Below are 24986 nucleotides of genomic sequence, written 5' to 3'. Positions count from 1 at the left end.
AAAGTCTTTTAAAGATTATAGGACCATAGAGTGGTTGGGTTGGAAGGTCCTTAAAGATCACAGGGCCATGGAAAGGGTTGGAAGGGTCCTTAAAGATCACAGGGCCATGGGATGGGTTGGAAGGGTCCTTAAAGATCACAGGGCCATGGGGTGGGTTGGAAGGGTCCTTAAAGATCACAGGGCCATGGGGTGGGTTGGAAGGGTCCTTAAAGATCACAAAGCCATGGAATGGTTGGAAGGGTCCTTAAAGATCACAGGGCCATGGAATGGGTTGGAAGGGTCCTTGAAGATCACAAAGCCATGGGGTGGGCTGGAAGGGTCCTTAAAGATTATAGGGCCATGGGATGATTGGGTTGGAAGGGTCCTTGAAGATCATAGAACACCGGGATGGGATGGAAGGGTCCATGAAGATCACAGAGCTATGGGATGGTTGGGTTGGAAGGGTCCTTAAAGATCACAGGGCCATGGGATGGGTTGGAAGGGTCCTTAAAGATCACAAAGCCAAGGGATGGTTGGGTTGGAAGGGTCCTTAAAGTCCCGCTTTACCCCTGGCTGTAGCAGAACTCCCCACTTCTTGGTTGCCCTCCCTCCACCCTGGGAGCAGCAGCTGCTGCTGGGAGCTGGCAGCACACAGCTGGGGGGCATTTCTGCACCGGGAGCAGAAGGGAAGGAGTGGGGATGGGGGGGGGGGGGGGCCTCTGGAGTCACCAAAAACCCACCCAGAAGGGGATTTTGTTCATTTCTAAGTTGAAAAGGGCCGTCTGCGCCGTGGCTGCGTCTGCTGAGTGCGGAGCCGAGCGTGGAGCCGTTCTGTGCAGGGCTGGAGGCGATGTGGGGCCGCGGGTTGCAGCCCTGAGCGCAGGGCCGGGCGCACTGAGCCCTGGAGGGGCTGCCTGCTCCCCTCCCTGGGGCGCTCTGGGTGCGGGACCCCCATCATCCTGGGGGTATTGATTGATGCTCGGCTGAACATGAGCCCACAGTGTGCCCAGGTGGCCAAGAAGGCCAATGGCAGCCTGGCCTGCATCAGAACAGCGCTGCCAGCAGGAGCAGAGAGGTGATGGTTCCCCTGTATTCAGCACTGGTGAGGCCGCACCTCGAGTGCTGTGTCCAGTTTTGGGCCCCTCACTGCAAGAAAGATATTGAGGGCCTGGAACGTGTTAAAGGAGGGCAATGAAATGGTGAGGGGTCTGGAGCACAGGGCTGATGAGGAGAGGCTGAAGGAGCTGGGAATGTTCAGCATGGAGAAGAGGAGCTCAGGGGGGACCTCATGGCTCTCTATGACTGCATGAAGGGAGGCTGCAGTGAGCTGGGGGTCGGCCTCTGCTCTCGTGTCATCAGTGATAGGAGCAGAGGGAACGGCTTCAAGCTACGGCAGGGGAGATTCAGGCTGGACATGAGGAAGAATTGCTGGTCAGAAAGGTGGGCAGCACTGCAATGGATGCCCAGGGAGGTGGGGGAGGCACCGAGCCTGGGGGTGTTGAAGGAAAGGCTGGATGTGGTGTTGAGGGCCGTGGTTCAGTGGGAGCTGTTGGGAATGGGGGAACGGTTGGACTGGAGGAGCTTGGAGGTCTTTTCCAACCTTGGTGATTCGATGATTCTATGATTCTATGTGTCCCTATGGCATCCCCATGTGTCCCTATGGAGTCCCATGTGTCCCTATGGTTCCCCATGTGTCCCTATGGCGTCCCATGTGTCCCTATGGCGTCCCATGTGTCCCTATGGAGTCTCCGTGTGTCCCTATGGAGTCTCCATGTGTCCCTATGGCGTCCCCATGTGTCCCTATGGAGTCCCCATGTGTCCCTATGGAGTCTCCATGTGTCCCTATGGCGTCCCCATGTGTCCCTATGGAGTCTCCATGTGTCCCTATGGAGTCTCCATGTGTCCCTATGGAGTCCCATGTATCCCTATGGCGTCCCCATGTGTCCCTATGGAGTCCCCATGTGTCCCTATGGAGTCCCATGTGTCCCTATGGCGTCCCCATGTGTCCCTATGGAGTCTCCATGTGTCCTTATGGAGTCCCCATGTGTCCCTATGGAGTCCCATGTGTCCCTATGGAGTCCCATGTGTCCCTATGGAGTCTCCATGTGTCCCTATGGCATCCCCATGTGTCCCTATGGAGTCCCATGTGTCCCTATGGCATCCCCATGTGTCCCTATGGAATCCCATGTGTCCCTATGGCATCCCCATGTGTCCCTATGGAGTCTCCATGTGTCCCTATGGCGTCCCATGTGTCCCTATGGCGTCCCCATGTGTCCCTATGGAGTCTCCATGTGTCCCTATGGCGTCCCCATGTGTCCCTATGGAGTCTCCATGTGTCCCTATGGCAATCCAATGTTGTTGTGTTGGGGGCCGTGGTTCAGTGGGAGCTGTTGGGAATGGGGGAACGGTTGGACTGGATGAGCTTGGAGGTCTTTTCCAACCTTGGTGATTCGATGATTCTATGATCATGTGGGGCTCGGGATGCTCTCCCCATCCACGGCGCTGATTGCGTCCTTGTGCCCCGCAGGATGGACAGGATGACAGAGGACGCGCTGCGCCTCAACCTCCTGAAGAGGAGCTTGGACCAGGCGGACGAGAGGGACGACGTCCTGGCCAAGAGGCTGAAGATGGAGGGCCACGAGGCCATGGAGAGGCTGAAGATGCTGGCGCTGCTGAAGAGGAAGGACCTGGCGGGCATCGAGGTGCCCCACGAGCTGCCGGTGAAACAGGACGGCGTGAAAGTGTACGAGGAAAAGCTGAATGGGAGCCTGAGGCCCCATGGGGATGGCAGGACTGCAGGGAGGCCGGGCAAGGAGAACATTAACGACGAGCCGGTGGATATGAGCGCCAGGAGGAGGTGGGTGCCGAAAGGAGCAGCGTCTCGTGCTGCCGGGTGCGGGGCCGTGCAGCGCCGGGGGAGCTGAGCTGCTCTGCCCGGTGCCGTTCCTTTCCTGGTGTTACAGCCCTGCTCCTCATTGCTCCCCATTGCCATCGGCTTCCATCCCTCCCTGCCCCATGCGCTCAGTGCTGTCGGCTGCCTGGCAGAAGTGGGGAGGGCTTCCACCCATCAGGTCCTGGCGGCACCTCTGAGAGCACCCACAGCCCTGGGGAGACCCGTCCTGTTTGGGTGGGCGCCCGGAGCAGCAGCTGACGGCCTTGGGGTGCCTCGGTGCTCCTCGTGTCACCCTGCAGCACGGCGGGGGTCTCAGTGGCAGCCCCCCATGTGTGCCCTCGGTTCTTGGGGTGGAGATGGAAGGAATGGCAGCGGTTTGGCTGTTGGTTGGATCGGAAGCTGCGATGCTGTGGGCCTGGCAGTGGGGCAGGGGCAGCAGTGTGGGTGTGCGATGGCATGGAACACCTCTGCCCTGAGCTGCGCTGGAGGGAGGCTTTGGTTCCCAAGAGCTGCAGCCAAAGGAGCAGCATTTGTTGCAGACGGATGCTGGCAAGCGCGGCCGGTGGCTTTGGGGTGCAGTTCTGGGGCTGCTCCCCTTCCTGCAGTTCTGGTCTTTAGGGCTGTGTGTGCTGGTGGGTCGGCAGCCTGGGGGCTGGGAGGAGCCGCGCAGGTGAGGCTCTGTGGTCGGATTCCCTTCTGTGGAGCAGCAGAGGGAGGCAGCAGCACCCTGGAGGCATGCAGGGATCCCTGGTGCTGTCACAGCTCTGCGTGGCACAGCTGGGATGGGGAGCCCAGCACGGCCGGGTGAGGGATGGAAGCGGGCAGATTGTGGGGTGTGGGTCTGAAATCCCACCTGTCCTGCATTGGGTTCTGCTGCTGGGGGTGGACGTGGTCCTGGGGACGTGCAGCTGTGCAGCAGGGCAGCGCTGGGGGCACAGGGTGCAGCAGAGCAGCTCTGGGGACATGCAGCTGTACTGCAGAACAGCTTTGGGGCCACGCAGGTTGCAGCAGGGCAGCTTTGTGGTCATGCAGCTGCGCAGCCCTGGGGACATGCAGTGGTGCAGCAAAGCAGCTCTGGGGACACAGGTTGCAGCAGGGCAGCTCTGGGGATGTGCAGTGGTGCAGCAGGACTCTGGGGGCACAGGGTGCAGCAGAGCAGCTCTGGGGATGCAGGTTGTAGCAGGGCAGCGCTGGGGACATGCAGTGGTGCAGCAGGACTCTGGGGACATGCAGTGGTGCAGCAGAGCAGCTCTGAGGGCACAGGTTGCAGCAGGACTCCAGGGACATGCAGCTGTACTGCAGGACAACTTTGGGGCCACGCAGGTTAGCAGCAGGGCAGCTTTGTGGTCATGCAGCTGTGCAGCTCTGGGGACATGCAGCTGTGCTGCAGGGCAGCGCTGGGGGCACAGGGTGCAGCAGGACTCTGGGGACACACAGCTGTACTGCAGGACAGCTTTGGGGCCACGCAGGTTAGCAGCAGGGCAGCTGTGGGGATGGAGCTGCACAGTAGGGCAGCTTTGTGGGCATGCAGCAGGGCAGATCTGGGGACATGCAGTGGTGCAGCAGGACAGCGCTGGGGGCACAGGGTGCAGCAGGACTCTGGGGGCACAGGGTGCAGCAGAGCAGCTCTGTGGGCACAGGTTGCAGCAGGACTCTGGGGACATGCAGCTGTACTGCAGGACAGCTTTGAGGCCACGCAGGTTGCAGCAGGGCAGCTTTGTGGTCATGTAGCTGCGCAGCCCTGGGGACACACAGCTGTGCTGCAGGGCAGCTCTGGGGACACAGGTTGCAGCAGGGCAGCTCTGGGGACATGCAGTGGTGCAGCAGGGCAGTGCTGGGGGCACAATTTGCAGCAGGACTCTGGGGGCACAGGGTGCAGCAGGACTCTGGGGACACACAGCTGTACTGCAGGACAGCTTTGGGGCCACGCAGGTTGCAGCAGGGCAGCTGTGGGGATGGAGCTGCGCAGCAGGGCAGCTTTGTGGGCATGCAGCAGGGCAGCTCTGGGGACATGCAGTGGTGCAGCAGAGCAGCTCTGGGGACACAGGTTGCAGCAGGGCAGCTCTGGAGACGTGCAGTGGTGCAGCAGGGCAGTGCTGGGGGCACAGGTTGCAGCAGAGCAGCTCTGGGGACGTGCAGTGATGCAGCAGAGCAGCTCTGTGGGCACAGGGTGCAGCAGGACTCTGAGGACACACAGCTGTACTGCAGGACAGCTTTGGGGCCACGCAGGTTAGCAGCAGGGCAGCTTTGTGGTCATGCAGCTGTGCAGCCCTGGGGACACGCAGCTGTGCTGCAGGGCAGCTCTGGGGGCACAATTTGCAGCAGGGCAGCTCTGGGGATGCAGGTTGCAGCAGGACTCTGGGGGCACACGGCTGTACTGCAGGACAGCTTTGAGGCCATGCAGATTAGCAGCAGGGCAGCTGTGGGGATGGAGCTGTGCAGCTCTGGGGACATGCAGTGGTGCAGCAGGGCAGCGCTGGGGGCACAGGGTGCAGCAGGACTCTGGGGGCACAGGTTGCAGCAGAGCAGCTCTGGGGATGCAGGTTGCAGCAGGACTCTGGGGACACACAGCTGTACTGCAGGGCAGCTTTGGGGCCACGCAGGTTAGCAGCAGGGCAGCTTTGTGGTCATGCAGCAGGGCAGCTCTGGGGACATGCAGTGGTGCAGCAGGGCAGTGCTGGGGGCACAGGGTGCAGCAGGACTCTGGGGACACACAGCTGTACTGCAGAACAGCTTTGGGGCCACGCAGGTTGCAGCAGGGCGGCTTTGTGGTCATGCAATGCAGCTGTGCTGCAGGACGGCTCTGGAGGCTGTGCAGGTTTGCAGCAGGGCTTCCCTGAGGTTTTCTTTGCTGGAAGCTGTCAATGACCACGGAGGGAAACCTCCCTGTAGCAGAGGTGAGGGCAGCTCGCTGCTCCTGCTGCACTTTGGGCTGCGCTCCCTCCCCGCATTTTCCTGCCAGCAGTCGTGCTGTAATTGCGCTCCTGCTCCGACAGAAATAACTGAAGCCATCCCGACACGTTCAGCAATGCCTTGCAGATGGGCCCTTTTCCCCGGTCTGCCTTCAGAAGCCAACCTTTGTGTTTTTATTTGCTTTCTTTATTGAACACAATGGGATGCAAATAAGGCGCCTTCGCCCCTATCTGGCTGCTTCTCCAAGCGAAGCGGCAGCGGCCGCAGGGCTGCATCCCCCCCCACCCTGGGGGTCCCTGGGTGCCCAGCAGGGCCTGGCACTGCGATGCCGGGGTCGGTGGCGCCCTGAGGCTGAGCCAGGAGGGGAGGGCAGGAGGTGCTGCAGTTCCTGCTTGGCGCAGGGTTGGCTTCATCACAGCTGCCTCGTGTGCAGGCCTGTCCTGCAGGGAAGGCTCTGAGGAGCCTCAGCTGGGGCAGCTTCTGCTCTTGGAAGCTTCTTCTCTCTTGGAGCCTCTTCTCAGTGCTCTTGGAAGCCCCACGGAGCTGCTGGGTGCTGCCTGCTCCTTAAGGTGCCCCATGGCCCGGCTGCTGTGGGGCAGACGGGTCCCACATCGATGCTCCGTGGCTGCGCTCCCCTGCAGTCCCCGCTGTGCTGCTGGGCTGGGAGCTCTGAGCGGCCTCTGCTCCACGTCCTGCATGCGGTGCTGGGAGCCCACAGGGCAGAGGCTTCACGTGGTGCTGCAGCCCACAAAGGGGTCATTGAGGGCTCTGCCCGCACGGAGCGGCGCTTCCAAGGCTCTCATCCCGTGGTTGGATGCTTGGAGCCCCGTCGCTGGGGCCGTTTCTGCAGCTGAGCAGCTGCCCTGGCTCTCGCTGTGCTCTCAGCACCCCGACACCGCAGTGTGTGGGGCTGGAAGGAGCCCACCCTGGGGGTCCTGCCCGGATAGCAGCATCACAAGGGATGGGGCTCCTGCAGCCCGGGAGCAGCTTCCTGCATGGCTCTGCTGGGTGACGGCATCCATCCAGGCCCTTTCCCCCATCTGCAGGCTGTTGCTGCTGCTTTTGAGGTCGCGGTTTTGGCTTGGCTCTGGGCAGAGCCCAAGTTCACGTTTACCTTCACGGGCGCCTTTAGCAGCGGCTCTGCAGGGGGGGGAGGGCAGTGGGGTCTCAGACCCCCCCATGGCCGCCGCGCTCCCAGCCGCGCAGCTCAGCCCCGTTTCTCCCTTCTGCTGGCAGCGACCAGGACCGGGGCCGCCTCACCCCTTCCCCTGACATTATCGTCCTCTCCGACAACGAGGCCTCCAGCCCCCGCTCCAGCTCTCGCATGGAAGAGAGGCTGAAGGCGGCCAACCTGGAGATGTTCAAGGTAAGGGATTCGGCCGAGCTGCTTCCCTACCTGCGTTTCTCGGCTCCGCTCACGGCGCCCTCAGCCCTGACCGATTTTCCTCCTCCTCCTCGCAGGGGAAGAGCATAGAGGAGAGGCAGCAGCTCATCAAGCAGCTCCGGGATGAGCTGCGGCTGGAGGAGGCCAGGCTCGTGCTGCTGAAGAAGCTGAGGCAGAGCCAGCTGCAGAAGGAGAACGTGGTACAGAAGGTGCAGCTCGGCGCGGGGCCGGGTGGGGAGCGGTGCTGCGCGGGGCCCCAATGCGGCCGTGCTGAGCTCGCGGTGCTCAGGCCTTCATCTGCTGCTTTTGAGGTCGTGGTTTTGGCTCTGGGCAGAGCTCTGGGTTCTGTCGGCCTGCTGCAGCCGTGCAGCTCCGCATCCCCAGCGTTGCATCGTGCGTCCGTTGCTGCAGTTGCGATGGGTTTCCTCCTCCGGGCGTCTGACGCTGCTGCTGCTGCTTGTTTTCTCTCCATCCAGACTCCGGTTGTCCAGAATGCAGCGTCTATCGTCCAGCCATCTCCTGCTCACGTGGGACAGCAGGGACTGTCCAAGCTGCCCTCCAGGCCTGGAGCTCAGGGGGTCGAGCCTCAGAACTTAAGGACATTACAGGTGAGCTTCCCGACCCGGTTGCAGCTCTGGGCTGAGCTGTCAGTGATCCTTGTGGGCTGCAGGCGTCAGCACCGCTCTGCACTGCTGGTCACAGAGGGAATGGGAGCAGGGGGCAGCGGCTGGGCAGGGCTGCAGCAGAGCTGGGTGCTGCTCTGGGCTGTGGGAGATGCTGGGCAGCGCAGCTCGGTTGGGTGCTGGTGGTGGTGGGGAGAGCAGAGCTGTGGGGATGCAGGAGGAGCTGCTCAGCTTTGGGTCAGGAAGGGTCCAGGGAAAGGGAGAAGGAAAATGCAAAGCGTGGAGTGGAAACGTTTGTCTTTGGGAAGCGGCGTGGGAGGAGCAGAGCAGAGCGGAGCAAAGAAGAGCAGAGTAGAGCAGAGCAAAGCAGAGCAGAGCAGAGCAAAGCAGAGTGGAGCAGAGCAAAGCAAAGCAGAGCAGAGTGGAGCAGAACAGAGCAGAGCGGAGCAGAGTGGAGCAAAGCAAAGCAGAGTGGAGCAGAGCAGAGTGGAGCAGAGCTGAGTAGAGCAGAGTGGAGCAGAACAGAGCAGAGTGGAGCAGAGCAAAGCGGAGCAGAGTGGAGCAGAACAGAGCAGAACGGAGCAGAGCAAAGAAGAGCAAAGCAAAGCAGAGCAGAGCAGAGCAGAGTGGAGCAGAACAGAGCAGAGCAGAGCAGAGCAAAGCAGAGCAGAGCAGAGTGGAGGAGAGCAGAGCGGAGCAAAGCAGAGTGGAGCGGAGCAGAGCAGAGCAGAGCAAAGAAGAGCAAAGCAAAGCAGAGCAGAGCAGAGTGGAGCAAAGCAGAGCGGAGCAGAGCAGAGCAGAGCAGAGCAGAACAGAGCAAAGCAGAGCAAAGCAGAGCAGAGCAGAGCAAAGCAGAGCAGAGCAGAACAGAGCAAAGCAGAGCAAAGCAGAGCAGAGTGGAGGAGAACAGAGCGCGTCTGCTGAGCCCTCCTGGGTCCTGGGGGTCCCATGCATGGGATGAGCCCTGATCCCCCGCCTCGGGCTGGAAGCACACGGCGTTTTGGGGCATTTTGGGGCGTTTTGGGGCTGACAGCGCTGCCCCGTTTCCCTTGGGGCGCAGCAGAGATGGGAGGTGACGCCTTCCCTCCTGCCTTCCCTCCCTGTGGCCTGGGCCAAAGGCATCTGCCCACGGCTCCCTCCCTCCCTGAAGCATCTCCTTTGTTTGTGCCATTTGTTTTCTTTGCTATGGCAACGACGGTGGGGTCAAATCTATTGTGGCTTCGCAGTGGGACGGGGCTGGTAAAGGAAATGGGCTTCGGGGGGAAGAGGAAACGCATTGTTTGTGCAGCCTTTGTGAGGATCTGCTGTGCTGACAACAGAGGACTTCATCTCCAGTTGTCAACCGAGGGGAGGGGAGAAAAGAGGGGGGGGCAGAAGGGGGGGCAGCTGAAGGTTTTGGATCTGTGAGAAGGAGAACGGATGGGAAAGCTGTTGTTGTCCTGCCCTGAGAACACATAGGGTGCCATAGGGATCCATAGGGTGCCATAGGGATCCATAGGGTGCCATAGGGTGCCATAGGGATCCATAGGGTGCCATAGGGTGCCATAGGGATCCATAGGGTGCCATAGGGATCTGTAGGGTGCCATAGGGATCTGTAGGGTGCCATAGGGATCCATAGGGTGCCATAAGGATCCACAGGGTGCCATAAGGATCCACAGGGTGCCATAGGGATCCATAGGGTGCCATAGGGATCTGTAGGGTGCCATAGGGATCCATAGGGTGCCATAGGGATCTGTAGGGTGCCATAAGGATCCATAGGGTGCCATAAGGATCCATAGGGTGCCATAGGGATCTGTAGGGTGCCATAAGGATCCATAGGGTGCCATAGGGATCCATAGGGTGCCATAAGGATCCATAGGGTGCCATAAGGATCCATAGGGTGCCATAGGGATCTGTAGGGTGCCATAAGGATCCATAGGGTGCCATAGCGTGCCATAGGGATCCACAGGGTGCCATAGGGATCCATAGGGTGCCATAGGGATCTGTAGGGTGCCATAAGGATCCATAGGGTGCCATAGGGATCCACAGGGTGCCATAGGGTGCCATAGGGATCCATAGGGTGCCATAGGGATCCACAGGGTGCCATAAGGATCCATAGGGTGCCATAGGGATCCACAGGGTGCCATAGGGATCCATAGGGTGCCACAGGGATCCATAGGGTGCCACAGGGATCCACAGGGTGCCATAGGGATCCACAGGGTGCCATAAGGATCCATAGGATGCCATAGGGATCCACAGGGTGCCATAAGAATCCACAGGGTGCCATAGGGATCCACAGGGTGCCATAGGGATCCATAGGATGCCATAGGGATCCATATGGTGCCATAGGGATCCACAGGGTGCCATAAGGATCCACAGGGTGCCATTGGGATGCATAGAATCATTGACTCACAGAATGGCCTGGGTTGCAAAGGAGCACCGTGTGTTTCTGCACGCCGATCACATCAGCGTGGTCGGATTTATTGTGTGGTCGGATTTATTTGCGTGTGTTTGCATTTATTTGCGTGTGTTTGGTGCACGGCTGTGCCTGGAGCATCCCCCCAGCCCACCCTGCTGCTCCCTGGGCGCAGTGCTGGGCAGTGCTCAGCCCCGTCCCCATTCAGGCCCACTTCTCCCCCCTCTCTGCAGCCATAGGAGCTCCTTAACTTTTTCTCCTTCATTCCAAGCCAAAGAAACGTGATGATTCACAGCAAAGAACAGCAAGGAGATGAGTTGAGTCCTTGGAGCCGCGTGTCAGCTTTGGGGGCAGCCTGCGCCGCATGCAAGCGGAGCTGCTTGGCTGTTGCAGCCCTGCCCTCCTCTCTGCCTCCGATCCTCTTCCTAACGCCCGTTTCCCCCCTTGCCAGGGTCACAGCGTCATCAGGTCTGCCACAAACACGACCCTGCCCCATATGCTGATGTCTCAGCGTGTGATCGCTCCAAACCCTGCCCAGCTGCAGGGGCAGCGCGTTCCTCCTAAGCCTGGCCTCATCCGCACTACAACTCCAAGCATGAATCCAGCCATCAACTACCAGCCGGTACGGAGCTCTTGCTGGGGGTCTGGTGGGGTTTGGCCACACAGGGAGCTGGGAGGCGCTGGGGGAGCGGAGGCTGAAATGGAGGAGTCAGAGAATGCAAGGATGGCCTGGGTTGCAAAGGAGCAGAACGGCATCAGCTTCAACCCTGCTGGGTGCAGGGCGCCAGCCGGCAGCACAGGCTGTGCTGAGAACCCACAGGGTGCCATAGGGATCCACAGGGTGCCATAGGGATCCATAGGGTGTCATTGGGATCCATAGGGTGTCATTGGGATCCATAGGGTGCCATTGGGATCCATAGGGTGTCATTGGGATCCACAGGGAGCCATAGGGATCCACAGGGTGCCATAGGGATCCATAGGGTGCCATAAGGATCCATAGGGTGCCATAAGGGACTGACAGGGTGCCTAGGGATCCATAGAGTGTCATTGGGATCCACAGGGAGCCATAGGGATCCACAGGGTGCCATTGGGATCCACAGGGTGCCATTGGGATCCATAGGGTGTCATTGGGATCCACAGGGTGCCATAGGGATCCACAGGGTGCCATTGTGATCCATAGGGTGTCATTGGGATCCACAGGGTGCCATAGGGATCCATAGGGTGTCATAGGGATCCATAGGGTGTCATTGGGATCCACAGGGAGCCATAGGGATCCACAGGGTGCCATTGGGATCCACAGGCTGCCCTGAGAATCCACAGGGTGCCATTGGGATCCATAGGGTGCCATTGGGATCCATAGGCTGTCATTGGGATCCACAGGGAACCATAGGGATCCACAGGGTGCCATTGGGATCCACAGGGTGCCATTGGGATCCACAAGGAGCCATAGGGATCCACAGGGTGCCTTTGGGATCCATAGGGTGCCTTTGGGATCCATAGGGTGTCATTGGGATCCACAGGGTGCCATAGGGATCCATGGAATCGTTGACTCATAGAATGGCCTGGGTTGCAAAGGAGCACAATGTTCACCTCATTCCAACCCCCTGCTGTGTGCAGGGTCACCAACCAGCAGCCCAGGCTGCCCAGAGAACCCATAGGATGCCATAGGGATTCATAGGGTGCCATAATCATAGAATCATCATAGAATCCTGCGATGCCCTGGGTTGCAGAGGCCCACAGCAGCCATCAGCTCCAACCCTGCTGTGTGCAGGTCTCCAACCAGCAGCCCAGGATGCCCAGAGCCACATCCAGCCTGGCCTCCAATGCCTGCAGCTCACAGCCATCACTGAGCCAGGCTCAGCACAGCTCAGCCTGGTTCATGGGGTGCTGTGCCCATCAGGGACCCTCAGCCTGGTTCATGGGGTGCTGTGCCCATCAGGGACCCCTCAGCCTGGTTCATTGGTGCTGTGCCCATCAGGGACCCCTCAGCCTGGTTCATGGGGTGCTGTGCCCATCAGGGACCCTCAGCCTGGTTCATGGGGTGCTGTGCCCATCAGGGACCCCTCAGCCTGGTTCATTGGTGCTGTGCCCATCAGGGACCCCTCAGCCTGGTTCATGGGGTGCTGTGCCCATCAGGGACCCTCAGCCTGGTTCATTGGGTGCTGTGCCCATCAGGGACCCCTCAGCCTGGTTCATGGGTGCTGTGCCCATCAGGGACCCTCAGCCTGGTTCATGGGGTGCTGTGCCCATCGGGGACCCCTCAGCCTGGTTCATTGGGTGCTGTGCCCATCAGGGACCCCTCAGCCTGGTTCATTGGGTGCTGTGCCCATCAGGGACCCTCAGCCTGGTTCATTGGTGCTGTGCCCATCAGCACATGCAGCTCTTGCATAGGAGCGATGTCTCATTGGGGTGGCAGCAGGGGGGGGCAAGATGGGGTCTTCCAGCGCATCCTCCCACCCTACAGCACCCAAGGGTGCCTGGTGTGCCGCAGTGCGCCAGGCTCATCATGCTGGAGCTGCTCCACATCCCAGCACGGCTCCGTGGACGCGGGGAGCTCCAGCCTGGCCTTAATCCCCCTCTGCTCTTCCTCTCCAGCAATCAAGTTCTTCTGTTCCTTGCCAGCGTACGTCGTCTTCAGCCATCTACATGAACCTTGCCTCTCACATCCAGCCTGGCACCGTGAACCGGGTTTCCTCCCCGCTCCCCAGCCCCAGCGCTCTGAGCGACGCCGCCAACTCGCAGGCGGCCGCCAAGCTGGCCCTGCGCAAACAGCTGGAGAAAACCCTGCTGGAGATCCCACCCCCAAAACCGCCCGCGCCGCTGCTCCACTTCCTGCCCAGCGCAGCCAACAGCGAGTTCATCTACATGGTGGGCCTGGAGGAGGTGGTGCAGAGCGTTATCGATAGCCAAGGTGAGCCTGGGGGCTTCCCTCTGCCTGCGCCCCCTCCTCTGGGTTCCCTTCTTGCTTTGTGACCCCCCTCCTTCTCCCCCAAACCCACTGTGAGCAGTTTGTAGAATCACAGCGTGGCCTGGGGCGGAAAGGATCGCAGTGATCATCTGCCTCCAAACCCCTGCTGTGTGCTGGGGTGCCAAGAGGCTCATAGGGACCCACAGATCCCCATAGGGACACACAGATCCCCATAGGGACCCATGGATCCCCATACGGACCCATGGATCCCCATAGGGACACGCAGATCCCCATAGGGACACACAGATCCCCATAGGGACCCACGGATCCCCATAGGGACCCACAGATCCCCACAGAGACCCACAGATCCCCATAGGGACCCACAGATCCCCACAGAGACCCACAGATCCCCATAGGGACCCACAGATCCCCACAGAGACCCACAGATCCCCATAGGGACCCACAGGGGCACATAGGGACACATAGAGATGCATAGAATCCTAGGATGGCCTGGGTTGCAAAGGAGCACAACGGCCATCAGCTCCAACCCTGCTGTGTGCAGGTCACCAGTCACCACTGCAGGCTGCCCAGAGAACTCATGGGGTGCCACAGGGGTCTGTAGGGTGCCATAAGATCCATAGGGAGCCATAGGGATCCATAGGGTGCCATAGGGATCCACAGGGTGCCATAGGGATCCACAGGGTGCCATAAGGATCCATAGGATGCCACAGGGATCCATAGGGAGCCATAGGGATCCACAGGGTGCCATAGGGATCCACAGGGTGCCATAAGGATCCATAGGGTGCCATTAGGATTCATAGAATCATAGAATCCTAAGATACCCTTGGTTGCAAAGGAGCAGAGCAGCCATCAGCTCCAACCTCCTGCTGTGTGCAGGGTCGCCAACCAGCAGCCCAGGCTGCCCACAGAACCCATGGGCTGCCATAAGGATTCATAGGGTGCCATGGGGACCCATAGAATCATTGACTCATAGGATGCCCTGGGTTGCAAAGGCCCACAACAGCCATCACCTCCAACCCTGCTGTGTGCAGGAAGCCAACCAGCAGCCCAGGCTGCCCACAGAACCCATGGGGTGCCATAGGGATCCATAGGGAGCCATGAGAACCTACAGGGTGCCATAGGGACCCACTGGGTGCCATTAGGATTCATAGAATCACTGACTCATAGAATGGCCTGGGCTGCAAAGGACAACAGTGTTCACCTCATTCCAATCCCCTGCTGTGTGCAGGGTCACCAACCAGCACTACAGGCTGCCCTGAGAACCCATAGGGTGCCATAGGGATCCATAGGGTGCCATAATCATAGAATCATCATAGAATCCTCGGATGCCCTGGGTTGCAGAGGCCCACAACAGCCATCAGCTCCAACCCTGCTGTGTGCAGGTCACCAACCAGCAGCCCAGGCTGCCCACAGAACCCATGGGGTGCCATAAGGATTCATAGGGTGCCATGAGACCCTACAGGGTGCCATAGGGATCCATAAGGCGCCATAAGGGACCCACAGGGTGCCATTGGGATCCATGGAATCATTGGGTTGCAAAGGATCACAATGTTCACCTCATTCCAACCCCCTGCTGTGTGCAGGGTCACCAACCAGCAGCCCAGGCTGCCCAGAGAACCCATAGGGTGCCATAGGGATTCATAGGGTGCCATAGATACCTATGGGGGGGCCATAGGGACCCATAGAATCATTGACTCATAGAATGGCCTGGGTTGCAAAGGCCCACAGCGGCCATCAGCTCCAACCCTCTGCTGTGTGCAGGGTCACCAACTACCAGACCAGGCTGCCCAGAGAATCCATAGGATGCCATAAGGATCCATAGGGAGCCATTAGACCCTACAGTGTGCCATAGGGACCCAAAGAATCATTGACTCATTGAATGGCCTGGGTTGCAAAGGCCTACAACAACCATCACCTCCAACCCTGCTGTGTGCAGGTCTCCAACCAGCAGCCCAGGCTGCCCAGAGAACTCATGGGGTGCCATAGGGATCCATAGGAGCCATGAGACCCCACAGGGTGCCATATGGACCCACAGGGTGCCATAGGGATCCATAGGGTGCCATAGGAATGCACAGGGGGCCATAAGGATCCATAGGGAGCCATGAGACCCTACAGTGTACCATAGGGATCCATAGGATGCCATAGGGACCCATAGAATCATGGACTCATTGAATGCCCTGGGTTGCAAAGGCCTACAACAGCCATCAGCTCCAACCCTGCTGTGTGCAGGTCTCCAACCAGCAGCCCAGGCTGCCCAGAGAACACATGGGGTGCCATAAGGATCCATAGGGTGCCATAGGGACCCATAGATTCATGGACTCATTGGATGCCCTGGGTTGCAAAGAACCACAACGGCCATCAGCTCCAATCGTCTGCTGTGTGCAGGGTCTCCAAGCACTACTCCAAGCTGCCCAGAGAACCCATAGGGTGCCATAGGGATTCATAGGGTGCCATAAGATCCATAGGGAGCCATAGGGATCCATAGGGTGCCATAGGGATCCATAGGATGCCATAAGATCCATAGGATGCCATAGGGACCCACAGAATCATTGACTCATAGGATGCCCTGGGTTGCAAAGGCCCACAGCGGCCATCAGCTCCAACCCTGCTGAGTGCAGGTCTCCAACCAGCAGCCCAGGCTGCCCAGAGCCACATCCAGCCTGGCCTCCAATGCCTGCAGGCCTGGGGCATCCACAGCCTCCTTGGGCAACCTGTGCCAGCGCCTCACCGCCCTCTGCCTGAAAATCTCCCTCCTCACATCCACCCTCAACCTCCCTGTCTCACTTTCAGGCCCTTCCCCCTGTCCTGTCGCCATCCCCCCTCACAAGCAGCCGTTCCCCCCCCTGCAGCTCCCAGCCCTGCAGTGCTGCATGCACGCAGCCCCAGCTTTGCCCTGGAGCTCTGCAGCCGGTGCAACCCGCTTGGCAGGAGGCACAGGGATGTGCTGAGCCCAAATGGTGGGGAGCCCGCATGCAAAACCCTCTGAGCCCCACGGCTGTGTGCGTGGGCTCTGCGCCTCGCCGCCGTCTCCTCCCCATGGCTGTTTGCGAGCACCTCGCCCCAATTTGGGGCTCTGCCACCCGTTTCCATGGGAACTGGACGAGTCACCGGAGCAAATTGGGTTCCGTGAATCCCACGGGGGCTTTTTTGGGGGGGCTGAAGCCCCTGCAGAAAGGAGACGGGAGGCAGCAGGGTGGTTCAGTGCCTTCCATGCGCCGCTGCATCGCCTGCCCCTGCACTGCAAGCACTGCAATCACTGCAATCACTGCAAGCACTGCAAGCACTGCAATCACTGCAAGCACTGCAAGCACTGCAATCACTGCAAGCACTGCAAGCACTGCAAGCACTGCAAGCACTGCAATCACTGCAAGCACTGCAAGCACTGCAAGCACTGCAATCACTGCAAGCACTGCAATCACTGCAAGCACTGCAATCACTGCAAGCACTGCAATCACTGCAAGCACTGCAAGCACTGCAAGCACTGCAAGCACTGCAATCACTGCAAGCACTGCAAGCACTGCAAGCACTGCAATCACTGCAAGCACTGCAATCACTGCCAGCACTGCAAGCACTGCAAGCACTGCAAGCACTGCCAGCACTGCAAGCACTGCAAGCACTGCAAGCACTGCAAGCACTGCAAGCACTGCAAGCACTGCCAGCACTGCAAGCACTGCCAGCACTGCAAGCACTGCAAGCACTGCAAGCACTGCAAGCACTGCCAGCACTGCAATCACTGCAATCACTGCAAGCACTGCAATCACTGCAATCACTGCAATCACTGCAATCACTGCCAGCACTGCAATCACTGCAATCACTGCAATCACTGCAATCACTGCCAGCACTGCAATCACTGCAATCACTGCAATCACTGCCAGCACTGCAATCACTGCAAGCACTGCAAGCGCTGCCAGCACTGCCAGCACTGCAAGCACTGAGCGCTGAGCGCTGAGCCCTGTGAGCCCCTCGCCGTGCTGCAGGGCTGTGGGGGGGAGCAGCAGGGCCTCCCCTCACCCCAAATCTGCCCGCAGGGAAGAGCTGCGCGTCCTTCCTGCGCGTGGAGCCCTTCGTCTGCGCTCAGTGCCGCACCGACTTCACCCCGCATTGGAAGCAGGAGAAGAACGGGAAGATCCTGTGCGAGCAGTGCATGACGTCCAACCAGAAGAAGGCTCTGAAGGCAGAGCACACCAACAGGCTGAAGAACGCCTTCGTGAAAGCTTTGCAGCAGGAGCAGGTGAGAGCAAGGCGAGCAAAGGCTGCAGCCGCTGCTCCGTCCTCCTCCTGTGCGTCCCCAGGGGTTGGGGTCCCTCATTCTCCAGCAGCTGTGGGGTTGCCACTTCGTGGGGTTGCCCATCCTTGCTGTTGCTCCTCCATGGGGTTGCCCGTCTTTGGGGTTGCCCCCTCCATGGGGCTGCCCACCCTTGGTGTTGCCCACCTTTGGAGTTGCCCCCTCCATGGGGTTGCCCATCTTTGGGGTTGTCCCCTCCATGGGGTTGCCCACCTTTGGGATTGCCCACCCTTGGGGTTGTCCCCTCCATGGGGTTGCTCCTCCATGGGGCTGCCCACCCTTGGTGTTGCCCACCCTTGGGTTTGCCCCTCTATGGGGTTGTCCCCTCCATGGGGTTGCCTATCCTTGGGGTTGCCCACCCTTGGGTTCGCCCACCCTTAGTGTTGCCCATCTTTGGGGTTGCTCCTCCATGGGGCTGCCTACCCTTGGAGTTGCCCACCCTTGGGTTTGCGCCTCCGTGGGGCTGCCCACTCTTAGGTTTGCCCCTCCATGGGGTTGCTCACCTTTGGGGTTGCCCCCCCTTGGTGTTGCCCACCTTTGGGGTTGCCCCTCCATGGCGTTGCCCCCTCCATGGGGTTGCCCATCCTTGGTGTTTCCCCTCTGTGGGGTTGCCCACCCTTGAGGTTGCCTGCCCTTGGGTTCGCCCACCCTTAGTGTTGCCCACCTTTGGAGTTGTCCCCTCCATGGGGCTGCCCACCCTTGGTGTTGCCCACCCTTGGGTTTGCCCCTCTGTGGGGTTGCTCCTTCATGGGGTTGCCCATCCTTGGTGTTGCTCCTCTGTGGGGCTGCCCACCCTTGGCGTTGCCCCCTCCATGGGGTTGCCTATCCTTGGGTTCACCCACCCCTAGTGATGCCCACCTTTGGGGTTGTCCCCTCCATGGGGCTGCCCCCCCTTGGTGTTGCCCACCCTTGGGTTTGCCCTTCCATGGGGTTGTCCACCCTTAGGTTTGCCCACCCTTGGGTTTGCCCCTTCCATGGGGTTGCTCCTCTGTGGGGCTGCCCACCCTTGGGGTCGCCCACCCTTAGTGTTGCCCCCTCCATGGGGTTGCTCACCTTTGGGGTTGCCCCCCCTTGGTGTTGTCCACCCTTGGGTTTGCCCCCTCCATGGGGTTTCCCACCCTTGGAGTTGCCCCTCCATGATGTTGCCCACCCTTGGGGTTGCCCATCTTTGGGGCTGCCTACCCTTGGTGTTGCCCACCCTTGGGTTTGCCCATCTTTGAGGTTACCCCTCCATGGTGTTGCCCACCCTTGTTGCTGCCCAGCTTTTGCTCCTGGCCCCAAACAGCCGTCCTGGTGGCAGATCAGCTCTGCCTTCCCCCCCCCCCCCGTTCCCCCCCAGCTCCTGCTGGCCTCGCGCCCGTCCTGCTGACAGCAGCGGGGGGCTGAGGGCTGAGTCAGGACAGCTGCTGCTCCCCCCGCGTGGGGCTGCGGCTTCCTGGGATGTAGAGGGGGGTGGAGGGGGGGGGGGGAAGCACTGAAGCACTTTTCTGCCTGCTCACGTGGCTGCAAAGGGGGGAGGGGGGGCTGCGAATCCCCGCGGCAAAAACGGCGTGGCTGAACCTGTTGGGAGGCCCCGGGGTGAAAGAAACCCGAATGGTGGACGGGGAGCGGTGTGAAATGAAACCCGCAGAGCTGGAGGTGAAGGGGAGGCGGCTGCTGGTGGTTGGATGCGCTCAGCTCCGCACCAGGATCCATCCCAGGGCTGCAGGGCTGCCCCCAAGGTTCCGACGCAGCCCTGGGTGCGCGGCAACGGCCCGGGGGGGGTGGGTGGGCTCCCTTCCCCCGTGCTGGGGGGAAATGGGGTGAGGATCAGCCCTGCTGCTCCGGCTCTGAGGGGGGAAATGGGGTGAGGATCAGCCCCGCTGCTCCGGCTCTGAGGGGGGACATGGGGTGAGGATCAGCCCTGCTGCTCCGGCTCTGAGGGGGGAGATGGGGTGAGGATCAGCCCCGCTGCTCCGGCTCTGAGGGGGGAAATGGGGTGAGGATCAGCCCCACTGCTCCGGCTCTGAGGGGGGAAATGGGGGTGAGGATCAGCCCTGCTGCTCCGGCTCTGAGGGGGGAGATGGGGTGAGGATCAGCCCTGCTGCTCCGGCTCTGAGGGGGGAAATGGGGTGAGGATCAGCGCCGCTGCTCCGGCTCTGAGGGGGGAAATGGGGTGAGGATCAGCCCTGCTGCTCGGGCTCTGAAGGGGGAAATGGGGTGAGGATCAGCCCTGCTGCTCCGGCTCTGAGGGGGGAGATGGGGTGAGGATCAGCCCTGCTGCTCCGGCTCTGAGGGGGGAAATGGGGTGAGGATCAGCGCCGCTGCTCCGGCTCTGAGGGGGGAAATGGGGTGAGGATCAGCCCTGCTGCTCGGGCTCTGAAGGGGGAAATGGGGTGAGGATCAGCCCTGCTGCTCCGGCTCTGAGGGGGGACATGGGGTGAGGATCAGCCCTGCTGCTCCGGCTCTGAGGGGGGAGATGGGGTGAGGATCAGCCCCGCTGCTCCGGCTCTGAGGGGGGAAATGGGGTGAGGATCAGCCCCACTGCTCCGGCTCTGAGGGGGGAAATGGGGTGAGGATCAGCCCTGCTGCTCCGGCTCTGAGGGGGGAGATGGGGTGAGGATCAGCCCCGCTGCTCCGGCTCTGAGGGGGGAAATGGGGTGAGGATCAGCCCCACTGCTCCGGCTCTGAGGGGGGAAATGGGGTGAGGATCAGCCCTGCTGCTCCGGCTCTGAGGGGGGAGATGGGGTGAGGATCAGCCCTGCTGCTCCGGCTCTGAGGGGGGAAATGGGGTGAGGATCAGCGCCGCTGCTCCGGCTCTGAGGGGGGAAATGGGGTGAGGATCAGCCCTGCTGCTCGGGCTCTGAAGGGGGAAATGGGGTGAGGATCAGCCCTGCTGCTCCGGCTCTGAGGGGGGAGATGGGGTGAGGATCAGCCCTGCTGCTCCGGCTCTGAGGGGGGAAATGGGGTGAGGATCAGCGCCGCTGCTCCGGCTCTGAGGGGGGAAATGGGGTGAGGATCAGCCCTGCTGCTCGGGCTCTGAAGGGGGAAATGGGGGTGAGGATCAGCCCTGCTGCTCCGGCTCTGAGGGGTTGTGCTGCTGTGGGTTCTTGCAGGAAATCGAGCAGAGGTTGCAGCAGCAGGCGGCCCTGTCCCCCACCGCGGCCCCGGCCGTCTCCAGCGTCAGCAAACAGGAGAACATGATGAGGCACCACACGCTCCGGCAGGGTGAGCGGCGGCGGGGGCTCCGAGCTGGGGGTGTCCTGTGTGGGGTCATGGGGGTCCGACCCCCCTGCAGCTGGTTGTGTAGGAACACAGGTGGGTTGGAGACCCCCCACCCCAACCCCGCGAGGCTCCGTGCGGCTCTGCCACCCTTCTGGCATGGAAGATCTTCTGCATGGTCAACTGTTGGTCAACTGTTGGTCAGTCATGGGAGAATGTTTGGTCAACAGATGAACAGCCTTTGGTCAACCATTGGTCAACCGTTGGTCAGCTGTTGGTCAGTCATCGGTCAGTCATTGGTGAAATGTTTGGTCAATGGTTGAACAACTGTTGGTCAACCATTGGTCAACGTTTAATCAACCATTTGTCAGCTGTTGGTTGTCTGTTGGTCAACACTTGGTCAACCATTGGTCAACTGTTGGTCGGTCATTGGAGAATATTTGGTCAACAGATGAACAGCCTTTGGTCAACCATTGGTCAGCTGTTGGTCAACACTTGGTCAACATTCGGTCAACCATTGGTCAACTGTTGGTCAGTCATTGGTGATTGTTTGGTCAACAGATGAACAACTGTTGGTCAACCATTGGTCAATGTTTGGTCAACCATTGGTCAGCTGTTCGTTGGTCATTGGTCAGTCATTGGAGAATGTTTGGTCAACAGATGAACAACCTTTGGTCAACCATTGATCAACTGTTGGTCAGCCATTGGTAAATGTTTGGTCGACCACTGGTCGACCATTGGTCAGGCGTTGTCAGCTGTTGGTTGAATGTTGGTTGATCATTGGTCTGCTGTTGGTCAACCATTGGTTGGTCAACGTTTGGTTGATGATTGGTCAACCATTGGTCTTCCATTGGTGCACTTCTGGCTCGTGGCTGGCTGTTGGTCAGCTGTTGGTCAGCTGTTGGTCGATGGTTGGTCAATGTTTGGTCAATGTTTGGTCGGTGGTTGGTCAGTGTTTGGTCAACTATTGGCCTTCCTGGCCAGGAGGGGGCAGTGCTGCCTTATGGCTGGCTGTTGGTCAACGGTCGGTTGATCTTTGGTCAAGGTTTGGTCAACTGTTGGTCAACCATTGGCCTTCCTGGCCCTGCAGGCGCTGCTGACATGTGAATGGCTGTTGGTCAGTGGTTGGTCAACTGTAGGTCAACATTTGGTCAACCGTTGGTCAGTGTTTGGTCAACCATTGGCCTTCCTGTCCAGGAGGGCACAGTGCTGCCTTATGGTTGGCTGTTGGTTGACGTTTGGTAAACCTTTGGTCAACCAATGGTCAACATTTGGTAATCCTTTGGTCAACCATTGATCAACTGTTGGTCAACCCCCTAGGCCTTCTTGTCCAGGAGGGCTCAGTGCTGCCTTATGGCTGGTTGTTGGTTAACGTTTCGTCAATCTTTCTTTGGTAAACCTTTGGTCAACTGTTGATCAACCATTGGTCAACATTTGGTAATCTTTTGGTCAACCATTGGTCAACAGTTGGCCTTCCTGTCCAGAAGGGCACAGTGCTACGCCTTATGGCTGGTTGTTGGTCAACGTTTGGTCAATCTTTGGGTCAACCATTGGTCAACATTTAGTAATCCTTTGGTCAACCGTTGGTCAACTGTTGGCCTTCCTGTCCAGGAAGGCAACAATGCTGCCTTATGGCTACCTGTTGGTCAAGTTTGGTAAATCTTTGGTCAACCATTGGTCAACCCTTGGCCTTCCTGCCCAGAAGGGCACAGTGCTGCCTTGTGACTGGCCATTGGTCAACGTTTGGTCAATCTTTGGTCAACCATTGGTCAACCATTGGTCAACCGTTGGTCAACCCTTGGCCTTCCTGTCCAGAAAGGCTCAGTGCTGCCTTATGGCTGGTTGTTGGTCAACGTTTGGTCAATCTTTGGTCAACCATTGGTCAATCCATTGGTCAACCCTTGGCCTTCCTGCCCAGAAGGGCTCAGTGCTGGCTTTGTGACTGGCTATTGGTCATCGTTTGGTCAACCATTTGTCAACCATTGGTCAACCCTTGGCCTCTCCTGTCCAGAAGGCTCAGCACTGCCCTGTTGCTCACTGTTTGGTCAATCTTTGGTCAACCATCAGCCTTCCTGGCCCTGCAGGCTCACTGCTGGCTCCTGGCCTCCCGTTGCCCAGCCAACCATCCACCGGCGCTCGGTGGCCCCTCACACAGCCCCCTTTCCCCCCCCCCATTCCCATCACCACTCTGCAACAGCTGCCCCCACTCACCCCCCTCCTTTTCCCCCCTCTCCCCCCCCTCCAGGCTCCGCAGCCCCAGAGCTCCCTGCAGCGCGGCATCCCCACCTCGGCCCGCTCCATGCTCTCCAACTTCGCGCAGGCGCCGCAGCTCTCGGTGGCGGGGGGGGCTGCTCGGCATGCCAGGTAACCAGGCGTTATATATGGTTGGGGGGATGATTTGGGGAGAGGGGGGGGGGGCTACGATCCCACGCTTCCCCTCCCCCCCCCTTGCTTTCTTCTCTCCCATGCAGGCGTTAACATCGCGTATCTCAACGCCGGCATCGGGGGGCCACAAAGCGTCCAGCCTGGCGGACCGGCAGCGCGAATTACCTCCTGGACATGATCCCCCCCCCGCTCCATAGCGCAGTCCCATCAGCGGGCAGAAATAGCGCCTGCTCACCCCCCCCCCATCCCCCCCCCCCCCCAAAAAAACAGCCACAAAGGGGGCAGAGAGAAAACGACCCCCCCCCTTTATTTCCAACCTCCCCCCCCCCCCCCCCCCCCCGGCTGTGCAGCGGCTCCTTTTGGGCCGCGCTCCGCTCTTCTTCTGTTCTCATCGCTTTCGGTTGAAGCTGTTGGTTGGTTTTTTTTTTTTGTGGTTTGTTTTTCATGACCAAGCATAGAATTTTGAAGCGCCTTTATGCCCCCCCCCCCCCAGCCCCCCCCCCCCTTTTCCCCCCCCCCCCCCTTCTTTGCTCAAATGGATGCTTCCACTCTTATTGGTTTCTTTTATGCCCTTTTTTCCTCCTCCTTTTCCTCCTATTGGGGGGGGGGGCCAAATCCACCCCCTTCCCCCCCCCCCCCCAAAAAAAAAAACGAACACATCACCCAATATTGGGGGGGGTCCCTGGCTGCGTACTCCCCTTTGCACTTTAACTCACACTACGGAGCCCCCCCCCCTCCGCGGTGCCTCCCCCCCCCCCCCCCCACCCCTGGTGCAGCAGTGCCTCAAAGGGGCTCTGAGACTTTTTGGGGGGGGGTCAAGGTTGTTATTGCCCCCCCCCCCCCCCTTTTTCCCTTCCTCCCCCCCCCCCAAACGTTGGAACTAATCGTGGTCGCAATTCTCAATGCGGGGCTGTGGGACCCCCCCCCCCCCCCGGACCCCCCCTCTGTCCCCATAAGCAACTTAAACCCGAGGGGGGGGGGGCAAGGGAGGGGGGGGGGTGCAGCATCATGGATCTCTGCATGCAGAATCTGGTTTGTGGCTTTGCTCCCATTGAGGTGATGCCCCCCCCCCCCCTCCCCCCCCCCCCCCCAAATCCCTCATTTGCACCCAAACCTCCCCACATTGGCCCCAATTTCCTCTTTTCTAAACCTGCCTTCCCCCCAAATCTCTCATTTTTCCCCCCCCCAAATCCCTCCTTAGCCCCCAACCTCTCCTTTCTCCCTCCCCCCCCATTGCCCCCCACATTGCCTCCCCCCATTGCCCTCCATTGCCTCCCTCCATTCCCTCCCCCATTGCCCCCCTATTTCCCCCCTCATTCCCCACCCCCCCCTTCCACCCCATTGGCCCCCCATTGCCTCCCCCCCATTGCCCCCCCATTGCCCCCCCATTGCCCCCCCCATTGCCCCCCATTGTCCCCCATTGTCCCCCCCCATTGCCCCTCCATTTCCCCCCATTACCCCCCCATTGCCCCTCTATCCCCCCCTCCCTCCCCCCCCATTTCCTACATTGCCCCCCCCATACCCACCCCCCCTGCCCCTATATTGCCCCCCCCATTCCCCCCCATTGCTTCCCCCATTTCCCCCCTATTTCCCCCCCCATTGCCCCCCTATTGCCCCCCCATTGGCCCCCCCATTGTCCCCCATTGTCCCCCATTGCCCCCCATTGCCTGCCCCCATTTCTCCCCCCATTGTCCCCCATTGTCCCTCATCTGCCTCCCCCCATTGCCCCCCCATTTATCCCTCATTGCCCCCCATTGCCTCCCCCCATTTCCCCCCCCAATGTCCCCCCCCATTGTCCCTCATTACCTCCCCCCCATTGCCCCTTCCATTGCCCCTCTATCCCCCCTCCCCTCCCCCCCCCCGTTTTCCTACATTGCCCCCCCCATTGCCTCCCCCCCCCTCTTGCCCCTATATTGCCCCCCCCCATTCCTCCACCCATTGCTTCCCCCATTCCTCCCCCCCATTCCCCCCCATTTCCCCCTATTTCCCCCCCCTATTG

General features: G+C 60.1%; 3 protein-coding genes across 4 annotated transcripts in view; 2 read left to right on the top strand and 1 right to left on the bottom strand.

Moving 5' to 3' along the window:
• The first annotated feature begins 732 nt into the window (after nucleotides 1-732).
• Nucleotides 733-23209, top strand: GATAD2B (GATA zinc finger domain containing 2B). The gene is given in 13 exon segments (XM_048929404.1): nucleotides 733-1419; nucleotides 2507-2836; nucleotides 7022-7151; nucleotides 7247-7378; nucleotides 7646-7777; nucleotides 10639-10809; nucleotides 12783-13098; nucleotides 17145-17347; nucleotides 20497-20608; nucleotides 22849-22943; nucleotides 22945-22966; nucleotides 23074-23105; nucleotides 23107-23209. Coding segments are annotated over 13 exon segments (1905 nt in total). The 5' UTR covers nucleotides 733-1267; the 3' UTR covers nucleotides 23185-23209.
• Nucleotides 13119-17131, top strand: LOC125685925 (proprotein convertase subtilisin/kexin type 5-like). 2 transcript variants are annotated; one of them, XM_048929405.1, is made up of 2 exons: nucleotides 13119-15345; nucleotides 15735-17131. In XM_048929405.1, the coding sequence occupies exon 2, from the start codon at nucleotides 16071-16073 to the stop codon at nucleotides 17049-17051; it is 981 nt and encodes a 326-aa protein (XP_048785362.1). In that variant the 5' UTR covers nucleotides 13119-15345; nucleotides 15735-16070; the 3' UTR covers nucleotides 17052-17131. The 2 variants fall into 2 exon arrangements, with proteins under 2 accessions (XP_048785362.1, XP_048785363.1); XM_048929406.1 differs by having other exon boundaries at nucleotides 15032-15052.
• A 1758-nt stretch (nucleotides 23210-24967) lies between the features above and the next one.
• Nucleotides 24968-24986, bottom strand: part of JTB (jumping translocation breakpoint) — a 1430-nt gene continuing 1411 nt past the window's right edge. The window contains exon 5 of the mRNA XM_048928915.1: nucleotides 24968-24980. Within this exon, the coding sequence (XP_048784872.1) occupies nucleotides 24968-24980 (13 nt within the window). The remainder of the gene's footprint in view (nucleotides 24981-24986) is intronic.

This window comes from Lagopus muta, chromosome 29 (genome assembly GCF_023343835.1).
Source record: "Lagopus muta isolate bLagMut1 chromosome 29, bLagMut1 primary, whole genome shotgun sequence".
Lineage (NCBI taxonomy): Eukaryota > Metazoa > Chordata > Aves > Galliformes > Phasianidae > Lagopus > Lagopus muta.
This window is presented reverse-complemented; position numbering and strand designations above follow the sequence as displayed.

Coding starts and splice junctions, on each gene's coding strand:
- LOC125685925 (XM_048929405.1), top strand. CDS start 16,071: ATGGTGGGGAGCCCGCATGCAAAACCCTCTGAGCCCCACGGCTGTGTG.